At 40.4% G+C, this 25,548-nt stretch overlaps 1 protein-coding gene across 9 annotated transcripts in view; it reads right to left on the bottom strand.

Moving 5' to 3' along the window:
* Nucleotides 1–1,043: 1,043 nt before the first annotated feature.
* Nucleotides 1,044–25,548, bottom strand: part of SYT12 (synaptotagmin 12) — an 84,764-nt gene continuing 60,259 nt past the window's right edge. For all 9 annotated transcript variants that reach the window (XM_072985574.2, XM_072985570.2, XM_072985573.2 and 6 more), the window contains 4 exons: nucleotides 22,469–22,684; nucleotides 21,796–21,916; nucleotides 17,612–17,745; nucleotides 1,044–12,530 (listed from right to left, as the gene is read on the bottom strand). In XM_072985574.2, the coding sequence (XP_072841675.2) occupies nucleotides 12,357–12,530; nucleotides 17,612–17,745; nucleotides 21,796–21,916; nucleotides 22,469–22,684 (645 nt within the window). In that variant the 3' untranslated portion in view covers nucleotides 1,044–12,356. The remainder of the gene's footprint in view (nucleotides 12,531–17,611; nucleotides 17,746–21,795; nucleotides 21,917–22,468; nucleotides 22,685–25,548) is intronic.

Below are 25,548 nucleotides of genomic sequence, written 5' to 3'. Positions count from 1 at the left end.
ACAGCAGCAGCAGCAGCTGATGGGATGAACCTTTTCTTGAGATGCAGGAGCTTTGCTACCAATCAGAGTCTGCCATATTATCTGCCAGACAGACAAACAACATGTTCTGCTTTAGGTCAGAATCTAGTGTGCTTGTTTGTGCCCACTCTGTGGTTGTGGCAAGAGGTAGACTCAGGGCATTAAAAATTATGAGGAGAATGTGGAGAACGTATAAAACAGTTTTTTAAAACTATTGATTTTTGCCACTGCAGTGCTTTTCTCTTACAATCAATGTTGACTTGTGGCAGCCACGGGGGACTAGCCTGATAACATCCCATTATTAAGAACCTTTTAAGTGTTAATTATGGATGGAAAAGAACAAAGACATCAGTAAAACTCTGCATCTAGTTGGTTTGCAGACACACAAACAAGGTTCCATTTTCTGCCAAAACCAACAGAGAGCCTTCTGTTACTTTAAAGGTTCTTATAGTAGTTTTTGTACTGAAAATAAGCCCTTGTAAGATTTTTCAGGATGCTTGTAATATAAGCCCTACCCCAAAAATAAGCCCCAGTCAAGTGAAACCCCGCCCTCCACCATTGTGCAGCAACCAGAAGAAAATGACATGACTGTATCTGAATAAATATTGATTGTTGTACATGAAAAATAAAACATCCCCTGAAAATAAGCCCTAATGTGTTTTTTTGGAACAAAAATTAATGTAAGACCCCATCTTATTTTGGGGGAAACATGGTAGTCTACGGCCAACTTCTACAGACTACAAAAACTACTATAAACAGCTTACCTTTAAAGTGCCAGAGGGCAGTTGATTTATTCCATAATATATTTGTTAATGTATTAGGTATCATATGGTTGGCATTGCTGGAACAGATCAACAGAGTTACTCCTCTGAATTTTGAACTGGTGATTCAACAGCTTGCAAAAGTTACTACATAACATGCTGGTTGGGAGATGCACAGTTTTTACTCCAAAAGTTTTCTGAGCAATGAATGATTCACCTGGAGGGGTACCAGCTCCCAATGGCATACACAGAACATACAAGAAGGGTCATTCAGGCTGGGTTTTATGAAAAATTTCTCTTACACATTCTAGCTAAGCACATCTGTGTGCATACACACATATTTTGCTAAACCTCGCCCCACTACGTGCTGCATACAACATATCATGTGTTTGTAATTAATGTAAGTAAAAGAGGGAAAAGGACGTACACCAATTAAACCAAACATGGAGGAACCATGGATTTACACCAACACATTGATTTCTGTATTGTTGTTGATAAAAGAGGATCTGGATCCTATATTCAAGCACTTCAGAAAATAATTAAGGTTGTTAACAAAATCTGCTACCCAAGAGCTTAATCATCCATATAAACAAATCCTTGACATCATCTTTAAGCTGTCAGTCTGCTCCCATATCCAAGGCGCTATGGCCACTTTTGAAAGAGAGGCTTAATTTGCCTTTCAACTAGTTTGTGTTCCCATGGTGATGTCCCACCATCTAATATGAAGCATATTCAAATGTTAGCACCTTTTTTGCAATTACCACAAAGAATGTTGTGGCATCTTAAAGCCACATATTTGTATGGCATGAATAGCTGTGAGATTAGTGGGCAAGGTTACTGCCTCAGAATACACTCTTTCCTGCAAAAGCTCATGCCATACAATAAATATGATAGCTTTTAGGGCACCACAGGAATGCTGGTTGCAGCTACAAAAGATGAGCACTGCAATTTTCCTAGAATTTGTACTGTAAAAGGCATCCAAGGTTATGGAAAGTAAGTTTTGGGGGCTAAAAATTCCAGTATCTCCCAATCAGAATGGCCAATGGCCTTGCTAAATGAGATATTCTGCTAAATGTTGTCCAAAAAAAATAACTTTTCCTGATTCTGGAAAATACCTCCTCCATCCTGAGAAACATGTTTCTGGAGATGCGAGAGAATATGTGTGAATGTGACAACAAAACGAGAGGAAGGGGCTGAATCAAATAAAGTATAATAATGATCATGTGCTGTCAAATCAAATCAATTTCAGGGTTTTCCAGGTAGACAATACTCAGAAGTAGTTTACCCTTCCCTTCTTCTAGGGGCATCTTGGGACTGCAGCTTGCCCAAATCCAGTTGAGGTACATATTCAGATAAATTGAAGCAGCAGGATCTGGTTGTATAATGCTACAAGCATGGCCTGACACATGAATACACATTGAAGCAATGGTCTTATTTTAAGCCTGGAGTGGGTCAAACTGCCCAGCTGTCACAAAATTATTTACTTTTCAAATACATCTCACTTGGAACTACTGGGTGGGTGCTCTGATACAATGGACAGCAGCCGAGAGGTTGTGGGAGTGACCGTAGAGCTCTCCATGATAATGTCCACATCAGCTTATAGCCAGTGGCAGTAGCACTTTGTGCAACAAAATCCTGATAGGGATGCCCCCTTGTGTTTTAACACAAGCACTGCCTTTGGGCCTCCCAAGAAACAGTTCGCCTCCCACAACTACAGCTTCCATCTGTTTCATTTCCTGTACAGCAGTGCCCACCAACAGAGAGCTTAGCCCCTCTTCAAGGTGGGTTGCCTCTGGGAGAACAGAGGCTGTACAAGAGAGCTCAAAACTGTCTGTGCAGAGCACTCTTCCTTCACATGGGGGTGACTGTATTGTCAAGTCTGTTCTGTGTAAATAATAGCTGGTGACACAGAGATGCATTATTGTAGTGCTACTCCAATATTTGAATTTTATGAGATTGCCATAATAATCAATATGCAGCTCATCTTACTTATGTATAAAATATTATTCTGGACAATTGTATTTCTCTCATATAAATCAGTATTAACTTTAGTACTTAATACCATTATCGAGATTTTAAATCCTGTTAATCTGATTGTTCAGAAACCCAACTGCTTCCAGGTCTTTACTGAAGAACTGACTGAAGATCTCAATAGGACTTGAAGAGGTGTGTCTTTTGGAAACCCATCTGGAATACGCCACATTCTCTTTCAGGCCTTAGCATTTTTCTCTTGTGTATTACAAGTGCAAACAACACATCAAATGTAACATTTTCACATTTTTCATATATGTCTTAGTCTAGGGTAGCCTTTTCCAAGTTGCCTCCCAGATGTTTTGGACTACCACTCCCATCAGTGCTGGCTGGGGTGATGGGAAATGTTGTCCAGCCAAAACTGGAGGTTTGCCCTAGCCTCTCTGTCATGAATACCTGCGGCTGCTGTGCCTTCAAGTCAACTTTGCCAGCCTATGGAAATATGGGGCAGTTTTCTCCTTGTTCCTTTGAATTTTGTATATGTCCTAGAATCATTGGCTGTGTGCCTGTCTGGCCTTTAAACAGAAACATCTTCCTCCGGATATAAAATAGGATGTAGCTAACTTTTCCCAAATACTCTAAACAAGTTGCAAATGTGCAAGGCATCATAACATGTGTTCAGGTACAATAGAGCCTCAGTAAAGGAAGCTATGGCCTTAGGTTTGCAAGACCTGAACAAGCCTCTTAAGGATCGATTTTGAAGGTTACTGACTCATAGGGTCACTGAAAGTCAGAAGCAGCTTGAGGGCCCACAACAACACTGGAGAAAGTATGATGCACAAAGATTCAGGAGACATGATACACAGAAAAAAGCTGCTATTTCTGATGCACCCCCAGTGACAGACATGACAGAGGAACAGTATGACAAGCCATCCAATTTACATCAAAGGATCACTTCTATCCGTCCTCCCCAGCATCTGTTGTTCAAAAATGCCATGGAAAGTTCAGAAGTTGTCATGGATTAAAATATCAAACATTCAAAGCATAAATGTAATTACTGTCATCACAACATATACTTCAGTTCTGAGGTGTAAACAGCTTCCTAAGCTGTCTTTATTTATCTCAAAAGTTTAAAAATGACAGATATATATATTGTATTTTATGGCCAGAATGATGATGGTACAGTTTATTTTCTTAAAATCCTAGCCAAGTCTTGAAATATTCATGAAAGATTTGGCTGTAGCAGGGGAAAATGTGGGACAGCCAGGCTGAAGCCAGAGATTACCATGGACGGCAGGGAACGTGAGCCAGGCCAAGTATGAATATAGGCATCCATTCTCCTCTGGTTGCAGTTTCACACTTGGAGCAGTTCTTGAGCAACCATTTCACAGAAAATCCCAGGTTATTGTGAGATACATCTTTCACTGCTTCACCTTGAAAGAAGGCTGCAATCACTTTTTATCCAGTGCAGACTAAGTGATCTGTGTCGCCTGGAGCGTGTTTTATTGAAATGGGATGTGCATGTAGGTAGCTCTGGCTGTTAGAGAATGCACAGTCCATCCCCTTATTGTCTCGTGTCACCAGGAGCACGGCACCAGCTCTGCAGCAGGCACTCCAGCTGCCTTGACTTTCACAGGCACAATTGTTAGAAGTTGCTAGGAGGACCATGGGCAGAAAAGAAAGTTTACACATACTGTAAATCTATAAATTTCCAGATGCTGGTTTTGGCCTAATACCCCTAAATGGTTTAGGCATCAGTGTATTTGGTACCTTCTTCCTGAAATCCCTATTGGAAGATGGTTGTTCAAGGATAACCCCGAAGCTCAGAATCCATTGGGTCAAACACAAAGGTCCTTTTCCCTGTCCACCTAGAGCTTTCCTCCTTTCAGATCTCTGTAAACATGATGCTTTCTTGTCTCTTTTTCCCTCTTTATTTCTACCGTATAAATGCTGTAGCCTTCTCATAATCTAAATGTTGATTATTTTCATTCTTTATGATGGCATTTACCAACCTGGTGCTCATTCTCCAAACGTTAGACTACAACAATGCTCTTCACCCTGAACCAGCACAGCTATCGGTGATGTTGGTCAAGGAAAACAGGAACTGTAATCTAACATATCTGGCGCACACACAAGAGAAGAGTGATCTTATTTAGGATAAAACATTTTTTTCATAGCATGACTAATCATGCAAAAGATCTGGTTATGGGGTCAGGCTTCTTCCTAACCAGCCCCTGCCAGATTTGCCTAAACTTTGCTGCAGGGTGTGTGGTGCGTTTATGTGATCCTAGATAATAGCTCCATGGCTAATCACTCACTTCCCACTGGGTTTGACCTAGAAAGCTAAAACCAGATCTAATCCAGAATATAATAACAGTTGTCTTCGTCCCTTTTTCATTTGCAAAAAAGGGAACTATCCTACATTAGCATTTCCCCTACAGGAACAGGCACATGGTCTGCGGGTACCCTTGGAGTCATCTTTTTCACTATAGGACAAAGTGTTCTGGCTAGCAAAAAGCACCTACCACCAGCTATGACCATTTCTGGACAAGACTAACATGGTGTCCGTGATCTGTCCATTTAAAACTTAAACAACGAATTGCTGTAACACCACACTTAGTTTGAAGGCTGCAACTCTGTGGAAACATCCATCATAAACATATAACTCCTATGGTGCAAGGCATACACTTGTTGTCAACTAATTTCTGAACCAGGTTTGAGGTATTTTTTATCTTATATGGCCCTAGACAGCTTGGGCTCCATGTAGCCATGGCAAATGCTCTTTGCCACTGTGGAAATAGATGGAATACCGGCAGAACTATTTCAAGCCACAGAGATTGAATCTGTGGCTTGAAATCCTAACAAGAATTTGCCAATAAATATGGGAAGGAAAAAAACCAATGGCACACAGACTAAATATTCAATATAACTCCAGTTCCAAAGAAGACACTAACAAGTGCAGTAAGTACAGGATCACCAAATTAGTCTGCCACGCAAGCAAAGTGATGCTCAACATTTTGTGAAACAAACTTTTACCCTATATGGAGTAAGATATATTTGATGTCCAAGCTGGATTCAGAAAAGGAAAAGGTAATAGAGATTATATTACGAGTATACACTGGCTACTGTAACACACCAAAGAGCTCCAAAAGAAAGGCCACCAATGTTTTACAGATTATAGCAAAGCCTTTGACTGTGTGGATCTAAAAAAATATTTTATTTCACTATATATTCAATCTGTATGCAGGACATATCACATGAGAAACTGGATTAGAGTCAGGGGAAAGAGGAGTGAACGCTGATGGAAGAAAGGTAACTGATTTAAGATACACAGTTGATACTATACAACTGGCAGAAAGCAGTGAACAACTCATGATGAAGGAGAAAGAAGTGCAAAAGCAGGATTATGGTTGAACATTAAGAAGACCAAAATAAGTATAGAACAATTATGTGACTTTACTAATGCTGACAATGAAGAATCAAAATACTTTTAGATTCTCTATACCTTAGTTCAACATTAATCCAAACGGAAACTGCAGGAAATCAGAAGACCTAGATTCTGAAGGACACTTATGAAGGAACTAGAAATGGTTCTTCAGACTAAGAATGTGTTGCTGGAGACCAAAACCAAGCTCATCCATAATATGATATTCTCAGTTACCAGGCATAGATCAGAAAGCTAGAATGTGACCAAAGTTAACAAGAAAATGATTCATTTGAAATGTGGTATTGGAGGGGAGCTTTACAGAAATTGTGGATCACCAAAAAGATACAGTACTGTAAATAGGGAAGTTCTTAATCAGATCAAGCCAGAACTCTCTCTAGAAGCAAAAATGACCAAGTGAGACTATCCCGTTTTGGACATGTCATGATAAGACTTGTTGGAAAAGAAAATAATGCTCGGAAAAGTTGAAGACAGCAGATAAAGAAGAAGAGTGAACATCAGAGAGAGAATCTCAATACATGAAACTATGGTGTTGAGTTTGCAAGGCCTGTGCTGTTAATGGCAAGAGCTTTTGGAGATCATTTGTAGGGTTCCTTGAATCTGGAGGCAACTTGATGGCATACCACATCAGGAGATCAGGGCAAAGATGTCTGAGACTGCCTTCTTTGCTTTGCTAACGAAAACCCATGCTGTCCATCTCAGGATGTGATCAGAGATCAAACGGGTGCCTAGTCCACTGTCTGGCCTGCTGCAGGGATGGACATGTTAGGCTCTAGTGGTTACAGTGCTCAGCAGCACCTGCTCTTCTGTGGTGCCACTTTGTGGGATGACCCTGCCCGCTTGCACTATTAAGCATCTTTAACAATTTCCCTGCCTATTAAAAATGGACTGTTGAGCCAAGCATTTTCCTGATTACAATCCTGGATATTATTACAGTGGTGCCTCGCATAGTGATTGCTCCGCATAGCAAAATCACTTTGTGATGCTGTTTTTGCGATTGCAAAAACGATCGCTTTGCAATGGCTTGTATGGGGAAAATTCACTTTGCCATGATCGCAGGTCCCCGCGATCATCGCAAAGCCCCCATTTTTGCACAGCTGATCGGTGGGGCTTTGCAATGATCGCGGGTCCCCGCGATCATCGCAAAGCCCCCATTTTCGCACAGCTGATCAGCAGTTCCAAAATGGCCACCCGCTGTTTTGCCTCGCTTTAGAGGAAGCGAAAATGGCCACCGCAATGGAGGATTTCTGCTTAAGTTGAGTTTTGAAGCCCATAGGGACACATTGAAGGGGTTTCAATGCGTTTCTATGGGCTTTTTAAAATCGCTTAGACACAAAATTGCTTAGCAGCGATTTTTGCTGCACGGATTAATGTCACTAAGCAAGGCACCACTGTATTACAAATTTTATCAATTACTGTATGTTAATAGGCAATTAATGGATTTGACTGGGGCTCTTCTTTTATTTTTTTATTGGATTTCCTTTGGGAATGTTATTTATTAGACTTCTACTCCGCCTATCTAGACCAAAGGTCTACTCTGGGAAGCAGAGTAAATGAAAAGCAATATAGGAACACTCTGAAACAACGTAAAATAAATAAATAGACAAATCTATTAAACTGCAAGGACGGACCGTAAGATAGCAGGAGAGAGAACCCCTAGTTCTTTTTTTTTTTTAATCCACATTTCTCTTTATTTTCTGTGGTGGATGCAGAGACAATGAGAAAATGGAGGAGGCAAGTTTGTTTTACTACTCCAAGTCAGTGGCTTGCAAAATGAAAATATCATTTCTGTTAAAAGAAAATGAAGGAGTAAATTTCTTTTCAAATTTTAAGTACAATTACGACCGACTAAAAAGAGAGAAGGCTAGAACTATGCAATTGGCAAATACTTAAAAAAAATCCTCACACTTTGGCTGAAAGGTGACTGAACGCTTTAAATTTGGAAGTACTTATTCAGTACCAAATATTGAGTAGTACTGTGACTCATAGATCTTATGACTTTAATGTATTCTCAAAGGCTTTCACGGCCAGGATCTGATGGTTGTTGTGGGTTTTTCGGGTTCTTTGGCCGTGTTCTGAAGGTTGTTCTTCCTGACGTTTCGCTAGTTTCTGTGGCCGGCATCTTCAAACAAGCCATCCTTAGCCTGCCAACTTCATGAAGATTCTAACAAATCCCACATAATTATGTGAACACTTAAATGGATATTGTGCAAGTCTCTTGGTCCAGTTATCACTAGTGAGTGGGCTTCACAATAAAGCTTCTCCATAGACATACCTACTGGCTGATGAAAGGAATCAAATAGTTTATTTTTGGATATGCTAAAAAAATATTATTAACCCCACAAAGTGAAACACAAATTAATGCTCATGATGATGGAAAGGATAGTTCATTCACTTTGTATTGCCTCTAGATATTAAGACAAAACAAAACTCTAGACATGTAATTTTAACTTGCCTGGGCAAAAAGCAGCACTTCCTCCACCCTCCCACCAGGCCAGCCAACGCTGTTTCCTTGCCTGGAAAGAATTCAATATTTCTTTCTGTCCAAGAACAGAACTATATTATGGTAGGCTAGACAGTATTTCGTCCTTATGGAGCCATCCCAGCTGCTGCTTCTAGCTTCAAGAGGGGGATTTAAGAGATTCTGCTGTTTTTCCTTTGGCAGCAGAGGAGGAAATAACAAGAGCTGTGTTGAGGAAGGAGAGGCTGTACATAGAAAATATGTAGCAGAACCTGTAACTGTGTGAAAAGCTCTGAGAAACCTAAATCAATGCATCCAAGGGAAAAGAAGGCTTAGATTTAGGCAGGTTTGGCCCTTCCTGTAGTCTGACTGATACTGCCGTTTCAGACAACGGTTACTAGATTGAATGAGAGTAGATGCTACTGTTCTTTACCTCAACAAAATGTCTTGCGTCAGTTTTTGTTTACATGTAATGCTTCTTTTGAACCCCAAGCTAGATGATAAGCACAAGGCCACAGAATTTGACACCATTGCATTTGTGAATAACAGCTGCCCTAATATGTTCACAAGTTAATTTCTTTACCTTTTTGGTCAGTGCCTAAGGGAAAAGGGGAGTGGAACAGGGATTAAAGATGGCTACCTCTTTATTATGGTTCCCAAGAAGCTAAAGCAGACCTGGAAATAATGCAGTGACAAAATGGCAAGTTTTTGTAGAGTCACTGAAGAACCAAAGACTATTGCCACAGTTGGTATCAGAAGGAAACGTACAGCGACAGTCTCAGACACAGGCTAACCTGGTAACATCCTTTCTCCTCCCTAGCCATATACCTCTTGGGGCCTGAGAGTCTGAAGATACACTTTCTCCCACATGTAGCTTTTGTACACCGAGGAAGCCAGCAGTAGCTGTTCATCGGGTGTCCTTGTTTTCCAAAGTTAAGCAGTGGTTGCCAGCAAAGGCAGAGGGAGCACCATGACACACACTTACCTTTGTCAGGCTCTCTTTAAAGTGCCTATCTGATTGCATTTCATGTTTCTAGCTCTCTTTTAAACATATCCTGGATTTGGTTTTAACCTGTTGCTGTTGCAATGCGTGAGCCTCCCTGAAGAATCTGAGGACTGTGAACACATTTAGGTGTCCCTGGGCTCCGAAAGCACCCAGTTGTCTAATCCTTCCACCCTGGAAGCACCACTGGATTGCTTCCAACATGTACGAAGGTCACTTCTGCAGCTTTGTTAATTTAATTCAGATTGTCCTATTGTGATCATTTTTATCTTTTAACAGCATTGAGCGTTCAATAGAGTGGGCATCAGTTCACTGAATGTCAGGCTGAACTCACCCAAACTTCCCCTTGCTCCTCATCTTTTCTGGCATACAGCAAAGCTTCCACCGGACAGTGCAAATTCACATCGTGCCAGCCTGTTCTTAAAAGACTCCTTAGGACATATGAACTCAACTAATCCAGATGTGCCTCCTCCTGTCCAGATGTAGAACCAGCCCCATTGTGGCTATTTGTTTGTGCAGAAGGAACATTTAACAGCTGGTTACCTGCATTAAATGGAGTGGAAAATATCCTCTCCTCCAGTTCATGCAAAACCTTTCATGCAAAAGAACTTTCTTAGGTCTCAGCAGAACAGTAAATGTTGACTCATGGCAGAGTTTGTTCAGGTTCAGAAGATAGAAAATGAAGGTGACTCTTGAAAAATTCCAAATGTCAAACAGGTTCACATTCAACACAGAAATTACCAGGTCAGCAGCAGAGCTTGAACCATATGAAAGCTGACGCCCTCAAAATATGACTTAAGAGAAAGGAAAACAAAACAAACAAACAAAAGCTTGAGGTCAAACTGGTCAGCAGTACTGCTCCAATTAAGGACTTTCTGTAGAGTTTGGAAACATTTTTTTTACTACAAGTTCCAAAATCCTCCAGCCAGTAGGATTCTGAGAGCTGAAGCCCCAAAACATAACATTTCCAAGCTCTGATTAAACATCTAACAGTAACCTTGAGCACTACCTAATAATGGAGGGGTAAAATGTAATACGGGGTACTACAGTAGCAGGAACAGAATCAAGAGTAATAGTAACAATAAATACGATGACGATGATGCATCTTCTCTTGAAATTCGATTAAAATCACTTATTCACATAATTTCAGGAAGTTGAATGACTGGCTATAAGGAGTTATCACAACACCTTCTTATTAAAAAGAGAACATTTTCAGCTTGTCATGCCCTGCCTCTTTGAAGTGCTAACCAGTTTCACCAGCTTTTTCAAATTCCCACTCATCTGTTATCAGAATGCAAGTATTTATAATCCTATGGCTGGGATGGTGATGGACAGAAACGCATCTAGACAACTTACCATGCTAAGGAGGAACTTTTCAAGCATTACAACATTCATATAACATTATCTCCACAGTCTTCCATTCTTCAAACAGCTTTTGGCAATACAGAATCCATAGGCCTAGAGACAGGTTACCTCTCTTCATAGAATACTGTATCCCGTGAAACAGTAGGAAACGTCCTTTGTGTGGGATATCTCTGTCCAAATTAACTCTGAAGTTAAGCCTCACCATATAATGTGGGATAGAATTGCCCCGACCCTTATATCTTTTTGAGGAAGTACGTTTAACTCAATTCAAAGAAGCTTACTTCTGAATGGATATGTACAGGATTATGCTGTTTGTGATGGTAAGCACAGGATTACACCATAGCGTTAATAGTTCTTAGAGTGATACGTGATTTCCCTTGTCATGCTATATCATTTAATACCACCACCAAGGGGGGAAGGGCAAAGACAAAGAGCCTCAAGGAGTCTCAAACACCTCTAAAATGGATTTCTTTCTTCTTCTTCTTTCTTTTTTGGTAGCATGGGCCTGCTTCATAGTCAGCAGATGAAAGATCTAAATTCACTTCATGAATCTGGACAGGAAGGCCTCTCTTAATGCTCATGCTATAATAAACCAGTCCTTAACACTAACCAGCCCCTTGGTAGTCTTTGTTTAGAACAGATTATCATGGTTACTCTTTGAAAATCTGTTCTGTGGTGAATATGGCTGTGACTCTATTCACAGAACTGTGCGACCCTAAACACATTTCTTAAAACCACCTTTGTTAAAAACGAATGCTACTGAAGTGAATGAGACTGGCTTCCCAGTAAGTGTGGCAAGAACTGAGATGCAAAATTGTGATTCCAATCCTTATTTCAAAGCAATATTCATAGTGGCTCCAACTTCCAAGCAGATACAGTACATTTAAGAACTAGGTGAATTCAAGTGGCTAATATACCTTTAGTGTTTCCCTCCAACCCCCTCCTAGGTTACAGGGGAAACCACATGGGGTCTTCAAAACCCTATATAAAATAAATTCTGAAATTTAGCTGGTGCTGTCAGAGTAACAAGTGCCCAAAGACCACTCCACTTGTCCAAAACCCACTGCAGTGGTCCTTGGAACTTAAATGGCTTCCACTCTTACAATTTTAGCTCTTAAGCTTTCCTAAAGCTTGTCTGGTCTTGTTTGACAGTTGGGTCTCTTTTGTTTTGTTTTGTTTCTTTTATTTTCGGTAGCTGCTACTCCATTTCATGAAAAATATCTGAGAAAGATTTTCGCTCTTAGATGTCCTAAGCATCATTTGCCAACCGCATCTGCCCATAAGAAGAGTTCAGGCACCCTGCCAAATGGACAAGGAAGCTCAAAGGGGCCCTTAGCTTCTCCGAAGCGGGTGCCACATGGACACAGGTTTCCTCAAGGTGGCCAACATCTGGTTCCAATGGGTGATGCCCATGCCACCTGCTGCTGGGCCTATGACAACGTGGCCAATATTTTCGGCCCTCCCATCTTCACAGCATTCTGCGACAGTCACCCGAAGAGACAATTCCTGCAAGGACATTAAAGAGGTATTAGCAACACTCCACTGTACACAACTGTAGTACCTTTAATGGGATCCAACTCCAATTTTACAGACCAGTACAAGATACAGAAGTGCAATTAGCAGCCTACAGTAAAGTTCAGTCCCATGTCTGGGAAGCAACAGGGTATCTTAACACCTCTTGCCTTCCCTCTAAACATCCTACCCTCTGTCCATCAGTTTTTGGTCAGCAGGGCTTTGCACTAGCATTTGTGGTTTCTCTTACAGCCCAAATAAAGTACAGCCAGCAGAACTGGGCAACGGTTGTTGTAAGTTTTTAGGGCTGTTTGGCCATGTTTCGGAGGTTTTTCCCCCTGACATTTCGGCAGTCTCTGTGGCCAGCATCTTCAGAGGACAGAGTTCTAACTCCTGTCCTCTGAAGATACCAGCCGCAGGGACTGGTGAAACGTTAGGAAGAAAAACCTCCAGAACATGGCCAAACAGCCCCAAAAAACTACAACAACCATTGGATCCCGGGTGTGAAAGTCTTCAAGAATACACAGAACTGGGTAACTTTGGCCTTGCAGGTGTTGTTGGACCTCAGTTTCCATCATCCTTCACCACTGGCTATGACGGCTAGGACTGATGGGAGCTGCTGTCCAACATCTTAAGGGGCACTCATTCTCTATACCTAATGTACAGAAAGCTGTACAAGGTGAGATTATACAGTTATGCTGTCATTGGCCATACACAGCTATCCAGGTGGGGCAACAGTAGCCACAGCCTTAGCAACTGCTGCATTGACCCTAGGACCTCTACGGCAAACTTGCGACCTCATAAGAACTCCTAATACACAAGTAACTGGTAGCTGTGATAATTCAACCTGTCTCTACATGAAATTCACTTATGTGCAACTCCACACAAGGTTGGGCCAAAACTACATCTGGAAAAGTAAGTGTGAATGACCTAGAATGTTTATTTCATATATTTCGTCTCTCCCATCAGTAGCTTTAGTAACATACCTGAAACACTCAAGAGACTTCTCAAGCATCAAACAGGCAGATTAGAATTCTGTATTAGGGATTCCCTCCTGCAATGGTGAGGAACATCTGGCTATCAGAGATGGGCATACACCTCTATTTGGAGGTTTGTGACTGTTTGTATGAGCGGCACTACGGGTGCTACATATTCCCTTCCACCGCCGCCCCAGCCAATGAAACACTCACCAGTTGGAACATGCTCCTCTTTTCCTCCCCTTTGGCTGTTCAACCAGTCTCCAGCAGGAACACGTCTTTGCCTGTCCAGCCTCCTTGTCTGAGTGAAGGCTAAGCAGCCAAGGAGGCAGGACGGGGAGCCCATGTTCCTGCCAGTCTCCTCTCCAAGAGGAGAGGAGTGCACACCAGCTGGTGAGTGGGGGATCCAGCTGGCCATGCAGGGCAAAGAGAAGGTGCCACATGTATAAACTGGCACAAACCTCCAAACTGAGGTTGGTGTCCATCTCTACTCACTATCCTAGTGTTTTGGACTACAATGCCCACTCTCTTATTATGAGACATGCTGACTGGGGCTGATGGGAAATGTAGACCAAACTATCTAAGGGCCAAAGGTTTCCCAAATCTGTCCTGCCACAATGGATCATAGCACTCACGGCTATGTATGTATAACTAAAATAATTACACATTCTATCCTTACTTTCCCAAATTATAGCAAATTCCGTTGGATATACACATGTCCTCTTCCACTCTCTAGAGCATCATGTCCTGCCATGGCACTACATGCATAACCAATAAAAATAACAGAAATACACTAGAGAGCTACAGAAAAAGATATGATCCCACTCACAGAAGTTCAAACTCTGAAGTCTAAATAACGAACAGCACACGGTACATCAAAAGCTACAAAGTATTTGAACTTGCTTATACATTCACTGTCATCAACAGTATAGATTTTTTTCAGCTTGTTTACAGGACCAAGCCCTGCTTTCCCTTTTGTCCCAAACTGTCTGGAAAAGGAACTGCACAATGGATTGCCAAGGTAAGCATGCAAAATACATGTTCCTGCACCCAAAAACCCTTCTCAAGACTAGAGGGAAAGAGCTAGGCTTGGCATCCCACCAGAGAACGATGATGTGACGCAGGAGATGTCCTGGTTGTTACATGAAATTCTAGAAAAGTTATCAGTGGAGAGACTTAGGAAAAATGGGGAAAGGGGGTTCAGATCCAAGATTCCCTACTAATGTGGTCCTCTATACCTAGACATATCTTCAGTACTTTATAGGCTTCCCCCCACCTTCATTTGCTGATTATTGTTTGAGGCTCCAAAAATTGGCACAAGAAAAGTATGTGACAATTTTCTAATGTGAAAAATGAATCTGAGAACCAGGATTTTTGACACAAAAACAGTACACATTAGGCACAAGTAGATATACCAAAATCAGAACTTGAAATAACACATTACCAACACTGCTACAGTATTTCACTTCCTTCTTTTAAAGCAAAGAGGACAGTAAATTATCATCATATATAGTACCATCTCCTCATCACTTTAAATTGTACATTTTTTATATTGCTTCCTATCCACCGCAACTCCACCCACCATATTAAATTCTTTTTGACAAACAGTACCTCTTTTATAAAGATTCCTACCTATTCTATTACAAAGGCAGAAGAGACTCAACTTTAATTATAATTAGATAAAATATTTTTATGGATAAAGCTATATTAATAATCTTGTTATTCCAATGATTTAAAATGAATGCCCGTTGTTCTATAAACAGGTATTGTTATCTTCTCTTACATGTTGCTTTTATACCCTCTACTACTTGCCATACTTTTTCTAAACAGTCATTTGGTTCTTGAACAAGTGTTGTGGACATTTGAATATAATGTATAACCTCATACTGCTGAATGATAAAAGCTCTATATATATCAAGCAAATCGTTTTCTTGAGCCAAATTATGAAATGTGTTCTTGAGTGCTGTCTATCTAAATTTAAGGATACCACTTTGCTGAAATCTCCTCATATTATAGTTTTAATCTATATTTTTAATAATACAGAATTTTTTTAAAAAATCTTACTGGACTAGCTGTCAGAGCACAAATATATAACTGATTATATTAATGGTTGTTAATTTGTATTTTCATTATAATAGATAGACCTTCCTCTGTTTCTCACAAGATTTCACCAAAATGACCAACATTGTTACTTTAAAAGGAAAGTAATGCCTAAGAATTACTTCCAATTACTTTGGGACTATATATTTGGACTTTGATGGATAAGGAATACCACTTGCTGCTTTGCCTCAAGCAGCAAAGTGTCTTGGTCTTACCTCACTTGAGCCACTAGCAAATTAATGTAAATTGTATACCTAACCTTTACCTCTAATTCCCCATTCTCATCAGGGCAATGTCCAGAACATGATTCTCTTATAATCAAGAAAGGAAGTGATAAGCCACAGCAGTAGGCCTTTGCCTGGTTGTTATGGTAACCCATTCTTTTTCTTGTCTCCAATGGTGAATAGAACTTCCTCTGTATTATCTCTTTTGGAGATTTTTCTTTCAGATACATTGTATTAGCTTCCAGCACAGAAGCTTTTGAATGACTGAAAAGCAAATGAAATTATATATTCTGCCTTCCAGGGGATGCGGTGGTTCTGTTTACATCGCCTTTGTTGGCTTACTTTTCTCACAGTTTAATTTGAAAGTCTCTGCTTTGTATGCCAAAAACTTTGAAGGCAGAATCTATTTCCTGTCAAGAAAATCTCATGAAGTCAGAAAGTTTCAGAAAAAGCTATAGATGTCAGGAGATGACAGGAGATCTAAAGGCTAATCTTCTTGTTATTGTTCAGAAGAAAGCTGATGTCTACTAATATTTTCGTCTGAACTCATTTGAAGGTCACATTCACATTATACATCTTTAATATGGGAGGTTTTAGTGGGTAATAAAATTGGATTCATATATCCTCAAGACAAGCCTTTAAGTTGGCAAGGGTGAGCTCAAGAGTGGGGAATTCTGAACCTCCAATGTTTGGAGATTAGAAATCCCATAATTTCTCCCAATGGCTGTGCTGGCTGGAACCTCTGGGAATGGAAGTCAAAAATATCTGGAGGGCAAACAGTTACTTATCAACTTTGCTTATAAGGGCATGTGAACTAGCCTTGAGATCAAACTGCACGCCAACTAACTCACACAGATGAACCTCTAAAGTATTTTCAGAGATAAAACCGCAAAGCCATTGAGGCTGAATTTTATGTACCTCTGACCCACTTTGTATTTGGACACATGGCCCAGTGGCAGAGATTTAGCTGCTTTGAATGCTTAAGTTTTCTTAACCCCAGCAGCTAGGCCAGATATCCCACCCGTCCTGGCGTTACATTGTCTGAGCAGTTTGGACTGTACCACTCCTTGCAGACTAATGTATGCCCCTTTCTTCCCCAGGGCATATCTCTATGCCATGAATTAAACCCACAACCACAACAACGTAAAAATCACTGGAAGACGGCATATCTCACTGCAAAATAACTAAATACATAAATAACGAAATAAGATCTTAAGACACAGGCTGGGGTAAATCTCAGTCTGGGACTTTAGAGTTGTTCCTAGTCATAGCAGACAGTGCTAAATTAAAAGGATTAACATCAGACTCCTTATGCTGTGGCTTACTTGCTCTTATGTACACTATGGAGAAGCCAAGTGAATCTAGTCACCGCAGCTTAGAATCTAGAAGCAGACCAGGTGTCAAAAACCTGGAGCCCACCCAAATATTGGGCTACAATGTTCACAACCCACAACTACTGGCTTTGCCAGCTAGGTTTTATGGGGACAGCACCTAGAAAATTGTAGGTTCCACCCCCAAACAGTCAACTCAATAAGGTTGTACATCAGACCAAGGATGTAGCAACGTAAACCTTACCTAGTTCCGAAAAAGAACCTTCCACTTGATACAGCTGGAATATATGTTGACAGTGGCAATGTCAATCTCTCAGTAGTGCCTGACTTTGAGTTGGAAGCCTTATAGGAGTTAAAATGGGTTAAGCTGCCCTGTATACTATTTCTTTGACCTGTGGTGCAGCTACTCATTCACTCATTCCTTTGGACCAGAGTGCTATTACCTGTAGGACAATTGCTGGCACTGAGAAAATCATGGCTTCATTAAATACTGGATTTGGGTCATCTCTCTTTGTTGCAGTCTTTTTCTTGCTGATTTTCCTCCCATCCTGCAGCAAGTACACCTTTATAAAAGGATCTGAAATGGTGGATAAGAAGATCATCTTAAAAGAATTCCAAGAAAGCTGTTCTATGCCTGAAAATCTTACCTCTGGAACTTATTTCATTGCTACTTCCACTAAAATCCTACACCACATTCCTGTGGCAGTGTAAAAGGATGTGCAAACTTCTCCTTTGTATTGTTGAGTGAAAATCATGTTTTAGGCTAGGTTTTTTTTTTAGACTAGTCTTTCAAAGTGTTACAGCATATTCAGTTACTTTTGGGTAGAATGGAATAACAGCAACATGAAAATATACATGTTAGATGGTCTGGCCATAACCTTGCAATGACCATGAGAAAGCTAGTTCATTAAAACTGGAAGCCAACCAGTCTCTTCTGATATCCTTCAAAGAAAACAACCTCCTAGAGATTTTCAGTTTCTGCTAAAGGTTCTTTCAGCAGCCTGAATATTGGTGCCAAAAACAGTGACATTCCGGAATACTTGATGATGGCCTTGACAAGATGATGCTTTGGGAACAGCTAGAAAAGTCTCAAAAAGATAGATGAAAATTATCTTTCCTATCTTCCATATTGTGCCCTGCTTCTCATATTCCTAAAAAACCTCAAAAACCGAGTAACTCAATAATTAAGATAACATTAATGGGTAATGCTTTTTATTTTCTGATATTTCTTCATTAAACACTTTTGTGAATCATTCCATCATAAAACTTAAAGTGGTTTCACTCTAAATGCCTGTACGGCTATTCTGGAATTGTCTTGCACATTGTAGGGTGCCTACTCATTGTGTTATTATCTTACCATTTATTTATGTCCTTTTTTCGGGAGAGAGAGAAAAACACTTGATACATTATTTTAGTACTGCTAAAATATGCATTTACTCAATGCATATTGAATTGTTAGTCAATTCAAAATTACTCTCCACGCTTTTTCAGTATCAACTTAAATAACTGGCTGAGAAAACTGTGAGAATACACAGATGATTATCAAGAAATTAATCAAATTTATTCATGCCATATGATATGGTTGCTTAGAATTTCAAATGATTCAATCAAGTTGTTCACAGCTGATTCACTACATATGATTGAACTGGATCCTAAAGTTCTTTCCTTGCTGCGAGTTCAGGGCTGATTTACTGTCTATGAAAACTGATGCACACATCCCTATATTTTGTACAACCATTCCACATTTGGTAGAACTGCTTGAACTTTCGAAGTTCAGAAGATATTGCTGAAGAATTTACCAGTAAGTTAGAAATTAATTCTTAGTGTCCTTCAGTCCTGTATGTTTTATGAAGTTTATTAAGAATGTCAGGAGGGCCAGTGACAAATTGCAGTAACTTTAAAGTAAATATCAACTATCATTGAGCCAAATTTGTCAGCCTTATGACAGAGACAAAAATCAGTATTTTCTTGTGTGTGTATGTGTATGTGTGTGTGAGTGAGTGAGTAAAATATAAATATATTTTAATATAAATATTAAATATATATATAATTTTAATGCCATATGCGGAGTCAAATATCACTAATGGCATTTTAAAAGGAATTTCTAAATCAGTTCCAAGGCGTATTCAAGCAAAAGACAAAGTTAGCTGTGGCCACAGCCCAGCACGAACTCCACACCAGCACACTCAAATGCAAGTGACTGTCAGTAAACTGAGGTTGGGGAGGCGGGGCTTTGTTGCGGTGCTGCCAGCAACTCCAGAGAAGAGCTCTCTGGAAAAAACTGGAACCCTCCGGTCCGGGATCCCCCTTTTGAAATGGGGATCAAAGGAGAGTCTAGAAGAAGTCTCTCTGAAGCAGATGGTGAGCAGCAGAAGGAGAAGAAAGGGAGGCAGACCCGGACTTTTTTCTTCTGAAGAAATCACCGTGCACGGACTGGAGCGGCCGCCATTTTTTGGCACTGAGCCGCGAGGAACCCTTTACCGGGGGAGAGGAGAGCAATCAATATAAACTAATAATATATAACAAGTAAGTAAGCCGAAGCCTCTGATTTATGAAACAGCCTCATTAAGCTGAAATAAGAATGAAAATATTTGGCTGAAAGAATAAATGCAGCGGCGGGTTTATCTTATCAGTCTGACTCAAAAGCGAAACTAAGCTTCTCCAAGTGAACTCTTAAAACACCAGGCTGATTCTAAAGCCGAGAGTCTGAGATGGAAAAATAAATCTTATGTTTCTAGAAAAGAATCCCAGACAGCAACACCGTCTGACTGGATTTAAGAGACTTCGGTGGATGCAGTGTGGCTGGGATACGTTACTCTTTGCCTTCTCTGGACTTTGTGAACTATAAATAATAGAATCTGGTGGTTTTCGGGAGAAGGAGCTGACGTGGCCGACTGGACTAAGGAGCATTAAGGGGTTAATGAAGATCACAAGACAAGCTCCAAGGACAATCTACTGGACAGTTTGAGACTTTGTGATTGTTGTTTTGTTTGTCGGACTGCAGACCGCGTGTGAGTCTAATAATAGAAGCTTGCTGAACTCAGGAGAAGAAGAAATAACTGTGTCACGGTTCTAATTGATATTGTATTTGCTGGGCTAAAAGTTGATTTTTATACTACAATATTTGGACAAAGATTGGAGGGAGATCTAAGGGGAGGTTTATGATGAGGGGTTTGAATTGTTGATAAAATTGTGGAAACTGTGGAAGGATTTCTAGGGGGTGATTATTGTGGTATTTATACAAACCCCAAAGCCTGAGATGGACCCCAAAAATTCAAAAGAACAAATGGAGACTTGGTCTGTTCAATCCCAAAGTTCTGGAATAGTGGTGCAAGAAATAGAAAAGGAATGGCAGATTAATATACAAAGGCTAATATTAACAGGTTCCAGCAAGTGAATGCAGGTCTTAGCAAAATAGAAGATTTGATGAAAGGGACGAAAGAGGGGACAGTAGATGCCAAACAAAACTTAAATGAAGTTGTACAGACTTTAGAATCGTCTGTATTAGACATGACACCAGGTAATATGAATGCAGTAGAGAGTTATCCAGTGACCCATGCAGCTTCCAAAGTTAAAAAGCATTATGACAAAAATCTTAAGGAGGCAGAGATACTGAAACCAGACAATTTTATGGTGAAAATATGGGAAGTGAAAAAAATGGATATTCTGTCAGATGGGCTGAAAGACTGTTCAATTCAAAAAGAAACTGAACGATGGGATGTATTGTATAAATGGCAGCAGCTACCAGACAATGTTGGAATAACATAGAATAAAATTAAAATTAAATGATAAGATAAAAGCAGGAGGGTAATCAAACTGTGAAAAAGCAAAAAGTTGATATGTATTAGTAATATGAATTGATTGGATGATGTTATACTTTATGCTCTCCTATCCCCCAAAACCATTTTTCCTTTCCTATCCCCTCTTTCTTTTTGTACCCTCTATCCCTGTTCCTAAATAAAAAAAATAAAATTTAAAAAAAAAAAAGTAAACTGAGGTTGGGCCGTCAGCAGGGAGCCAATAACACAGGCCTCCTGGAATCTCGGTAAAGGAATTTTCTCAAGTTTTATGTGATTTTACTACTTTGGAAGACTTCATGTAATTTCACAAAACAAGAGCTGACAGGAGGAGAGGTTACCATTTTCTCAGTGAAAACTGTCTGACCAGGGAGCACAACAGGGGAAACTGCAGGAGGTGGAGGTTAATTCCCCTCCATCACACTCAACTGAGACTGCCCCACTCTTCCTCTCTTTAAGACGGGTATCTTCACACATTCATATGTACTATGGCTCTCAGAGGTTTTGCTATTTGATAGGTGAGCAGCACTCAACATCTCTCCCTATAAGACAGGACAATATCTGGCACAAGGCATGCATGGGTCATGACTATATGACAGGACTGGACAAGGCAAGACTGCATGTTCCTGTATCTATAGCTATATGATTTATATAGATATAAGTAAGTAAGAAAACATTGTTTTTCATAACTCTGCAGATGTAGGAGTGAAGGCTCTGTGTGCCAAACTGGGCGCAAAATACATCACAGGCTTTACTAATCTCCCTGCTAAGATGCAAGGTAGCATCTTCACAATCTATCAAGCACGAATATTTCATGACTCTTCACTGACCTGCAGTCATTTTGCCATTGGTCCACACAAGATTCTTGGCTTTAACCACAACCACAGTCAACCGCTCTGCTGTTGGTAGATAGCTCAGAGAAAGCAGGATTTCTCCTACTGAATCAGTTGCCTATAGGGAAAAAAGAAAGAAACAATTAATTACTCATTTTTATTAGAATTGCAAAAGAACCTGAAATGGCTGAAATTACTTCCTCATTTCCTGACAGTGAGAAATATTAGCAAGAAAGGCCACAGAATCTGAGGGACTCTCAGATAACCAAAACAGCTGACCAGAGCACCACCATTTCTCAAGGGAACTATAGATGTCATTTAGACTTCTTGTTCCCAACAGTGTTGCCAAAACATGAAACACAATAAACCATGGCCTCCTGCTCTGGCGCCTGTTCAAAGAGCATACAATAATGAAGAACACCTGATAGTTGTCTGGTTGCACATTCTCCACTGCTTTTGAAGCCCAAAACATCTCAAAAACAGAGCCAGCTAAGTTACCTCTGGCAAAAAAATCCCAGAATTATCAGTCCTTTTCCACGGCAATAAAAATCCAAAAATACAATACTAAGGGGAGAAAACATGTTTAACCCATATGCTCCCTAAATTCAGCTGCCTGAGGTAGTGACCTCACCTTCCCACATGAGAGGATGCATTAGGAAAGCAAACGTACCTTGTTCATGTCTTGAAGATATAACCATGCATTGAAAGGCCTGATAGAGAGATCCAAATCTGACAATTTCAGCTCTGCAACTCCAGTGCTGATGTTCCTCTCATCCTCATCAATGCCAAAGACAGAAAATCTCAAGCTGTTTTCCTCCAGCGCAGAGGGATCTAAAGGGATTGAAAATCTCTCATCAAAGAAGACGGAGTAGGCACTCCTTTGGATCTGTGCAGAGAATAAGAAGCACAAAGTGAGGTTCAGAAAGGTCAGCTCTATGATTTTACTATTTAATTCTTCTTTTCTTTTAAAGAGAGTTCTTTGGGGAATCTTAAAATATTCAGATCATAAATAGCAATCTTGTGCATCTGAAGACCAAAACCAGTCATCCACAAGATGGTGCTCTCCAGATATGGACTCTACTTCCCAACATCCCCAGTCCATACAGCCAATACCCACGGGGTGTCAGAATATAGAAGAATGTACTTTAACACATTTGAAAGGTGCTAGATGGGGAATACTAAATGCAACAAATCAGAATTATCTAGAACCAGAATGATCTGGAACGACCTTAACATTCCTAAAGAATGCCCATCACTCTTCTTTTTTTTAACCAAAGATTCACCCAGATGAAACATATGTAGACAAGTACCACAATCCTGGACAAAGGTACGTCAGGATTGGAGAAAATAAGTATGCCTTTGCAGACTGTACAGGGCTTTTGCTCATTGTCCCCACATTAGAATGAAGAACATTGTTATCAAAAAATGTGCATTGATCATTTTGATTTTTTTAAGTAAACAATTTGTTGATGTTACCCATTATTTAAAGAATAGAACATTGGTATCTGTCTAATGTCGTGACCTTTTTGTGTTCAAATAACAGTGTCTCAGAAGAAATGACCCTTGTTTCTACACTAAAATATAAAAGTGCTACCAGCTGTTGCTGTTTAAATGTCATTACCTCAAAAACAATGTGTTACAGGTAACATCAATATTTGTACGGTGTTACTTGCAAACTTGCCTCCACAGGGCCTATCTAATGTAACAGCAAAGCAATTATTAAAATGAGCTTCCAAATCCTTTGAAGATGAAGCTCATTCTCTCTTCTTCAAGTCCTTTAGGTAAAGGTTCCCCTTGACATTTAGTCCAGTCATGTCCAACTCTAGGGCGCGGTGCTCATCCCCATTTCCAAGCCATAGAGCCAGCGTTTGTCTGAAAACAGTTTCTGTGGTCACATGGCCAGAGTGACTAGACACGGAATAGTGTTACATTCTCACTGAGGTGGTGCCTATTTATCTACTCACATTTTTACATGCTTTCGAACTGCTAGGTTGGCAGGAGCTGGGACAAGCTAGGTTGGCAGGAGCTGGGACAAGCAACAGGAGCTCACTCTGTCGCGTGGATTCAATCTTACGACTACTGGTCTTCTGACCTTGCAGCACAGGGGCTTCTGCGGTTTAACCCGCAGTGTCACCACGTCCCTTCAAGTCCTTTAGAACTAACCAAAATTCCTTGCAGCAAAGAGTATTAGGAAAAGTTTCTCTATATTTTAAGGCAAAGCTTTCTCTATATTTTAAGCTCTTGCTCTAATGATGAGATTCCACACTCACAACTACACAGTATCTGTAAAATCACTGCAGTACTGGAAAATTAGGAAGGTGAAGAAGAAACCACAATCCTATTTTACACCAAAGAGAGGAGAGGAGCACTGATGATGCAAAGCAGCTTTCCCTTTTGCACTGGGGCAAAATGGAAGAGCTGCGTACAGTGGTACATTGACTTAAGAACTTAATCCATATTGGGACTGCATTCTTAAGTTGAAACGTTCTTAAGTCGAAGCACCATTTCCCATAGGAATGCACTGAAAACCATTTAATCCATATCTGCTGTTTTTCGTTCTTAAGTCGAAGCTGGTTAATCCGTACCTACCACTAAGGGGTGATTTTTTTCTTCTTTTGACCTAAGGTGAACTTAGGTCAAAAAAAGGGCAGGAAAGTTTTGTGGGTTTTTTGGTTCTTAAGTTGAGGCTCCGTTCTCAAGTCGAAGCAACTTTTTCACAAGAACAGAGCTAGACAGGTAGAGTGTGGTCAGTTTCCATTTACATCACAGAGATGGTGGAAGAGTTCTCTTCCAGACTAGAAGGTCTTGGCCGTGCCTCTGTTCTCCCAGCTGTAATTCACCTTCGTTTAGTAAACCACCCAGAGTGACCATCGGTCGGATGGGCGGTATAGAAATCTAATGAGTGAATCAATGAATGAACAAAGAAAAAAACAAATGAAGATAACTGACACCTGATGACCTTACAAAACAATTTTTTGGTGTCATGAACAATGTGAAGGGTGGCTACCAACATGGGAACATAAGCATACCAGCTTGTTACCTTTTCATCATCATCATCATCATCATCATCATCATCATCATCATCATCATCATCATCATTCAACTGTAGAACTGGAAGGAACTCTAGGAATGAAGCAGTCCAGCCCCTGTCAAGGCACAGTGGAGAATCAAACTCCCAACTTCTGACTAAAAAACAAGGCAGGCCTCCCATGTTTTGGGTGCAGGGGCAACAGTACCTTGACCACTCTTTGTGATGTCACTTTGTGATGCAATTCATCACCTTCATAAACCTCTGGTCCAGGACAGCAACCATCCATCTGGTGGGTAACCAGCGCTCAGTCAGCTGTGTTGATCCAGTGATGGTGAAGAACCACCGCAAGCTCCTGGTTGCTCTCAGGAAAATGACTGCAGCCCTAATCAGACATCTCATCTTTCTTCTTGTTATCATTTGGATAACATCATGTAATCAGTTTGTTCTCCTTTGGAAACTCCTGCAGAGTTTTCCTTTGTTTCAGAACACATTTGAATCCATGAAGAGGCTCTTTGCCATCACCATCTGTTGGTGGGTCACCCGCGCTCTGGCAGCTGTGTTGATCCAAGGATGGAGAAGACCCAGCACAGAGTTCTGGTTGCTCCCAAGGAAGCCTTTGCAAACCTAATCAGATACCTCATCTTTACTCTTATTCTCTTGTTCATAACATTATGTTATCATATTGTTATCCTATTGAAACGCCAACAGATTTCACTTTT

Source organism: Pogona vitticeps, chromosome 1, assembly GCF_051106095.1.
Source record: "Pogona vitticeps strain Pit_001003342236 chromosome 1, PviZW2.1, whole genome shotgun sequence".
Taxonomy (NCBI): domain Eukaryota; kingdom Metazoa; phylum Chordata; class Lepidosauria; order Squamata; family Agamidae; genus Pogona; species Pogona vitticeps.
This window is presented reverse-complemented; position numbering and strand designations above follow the sequence as displayed.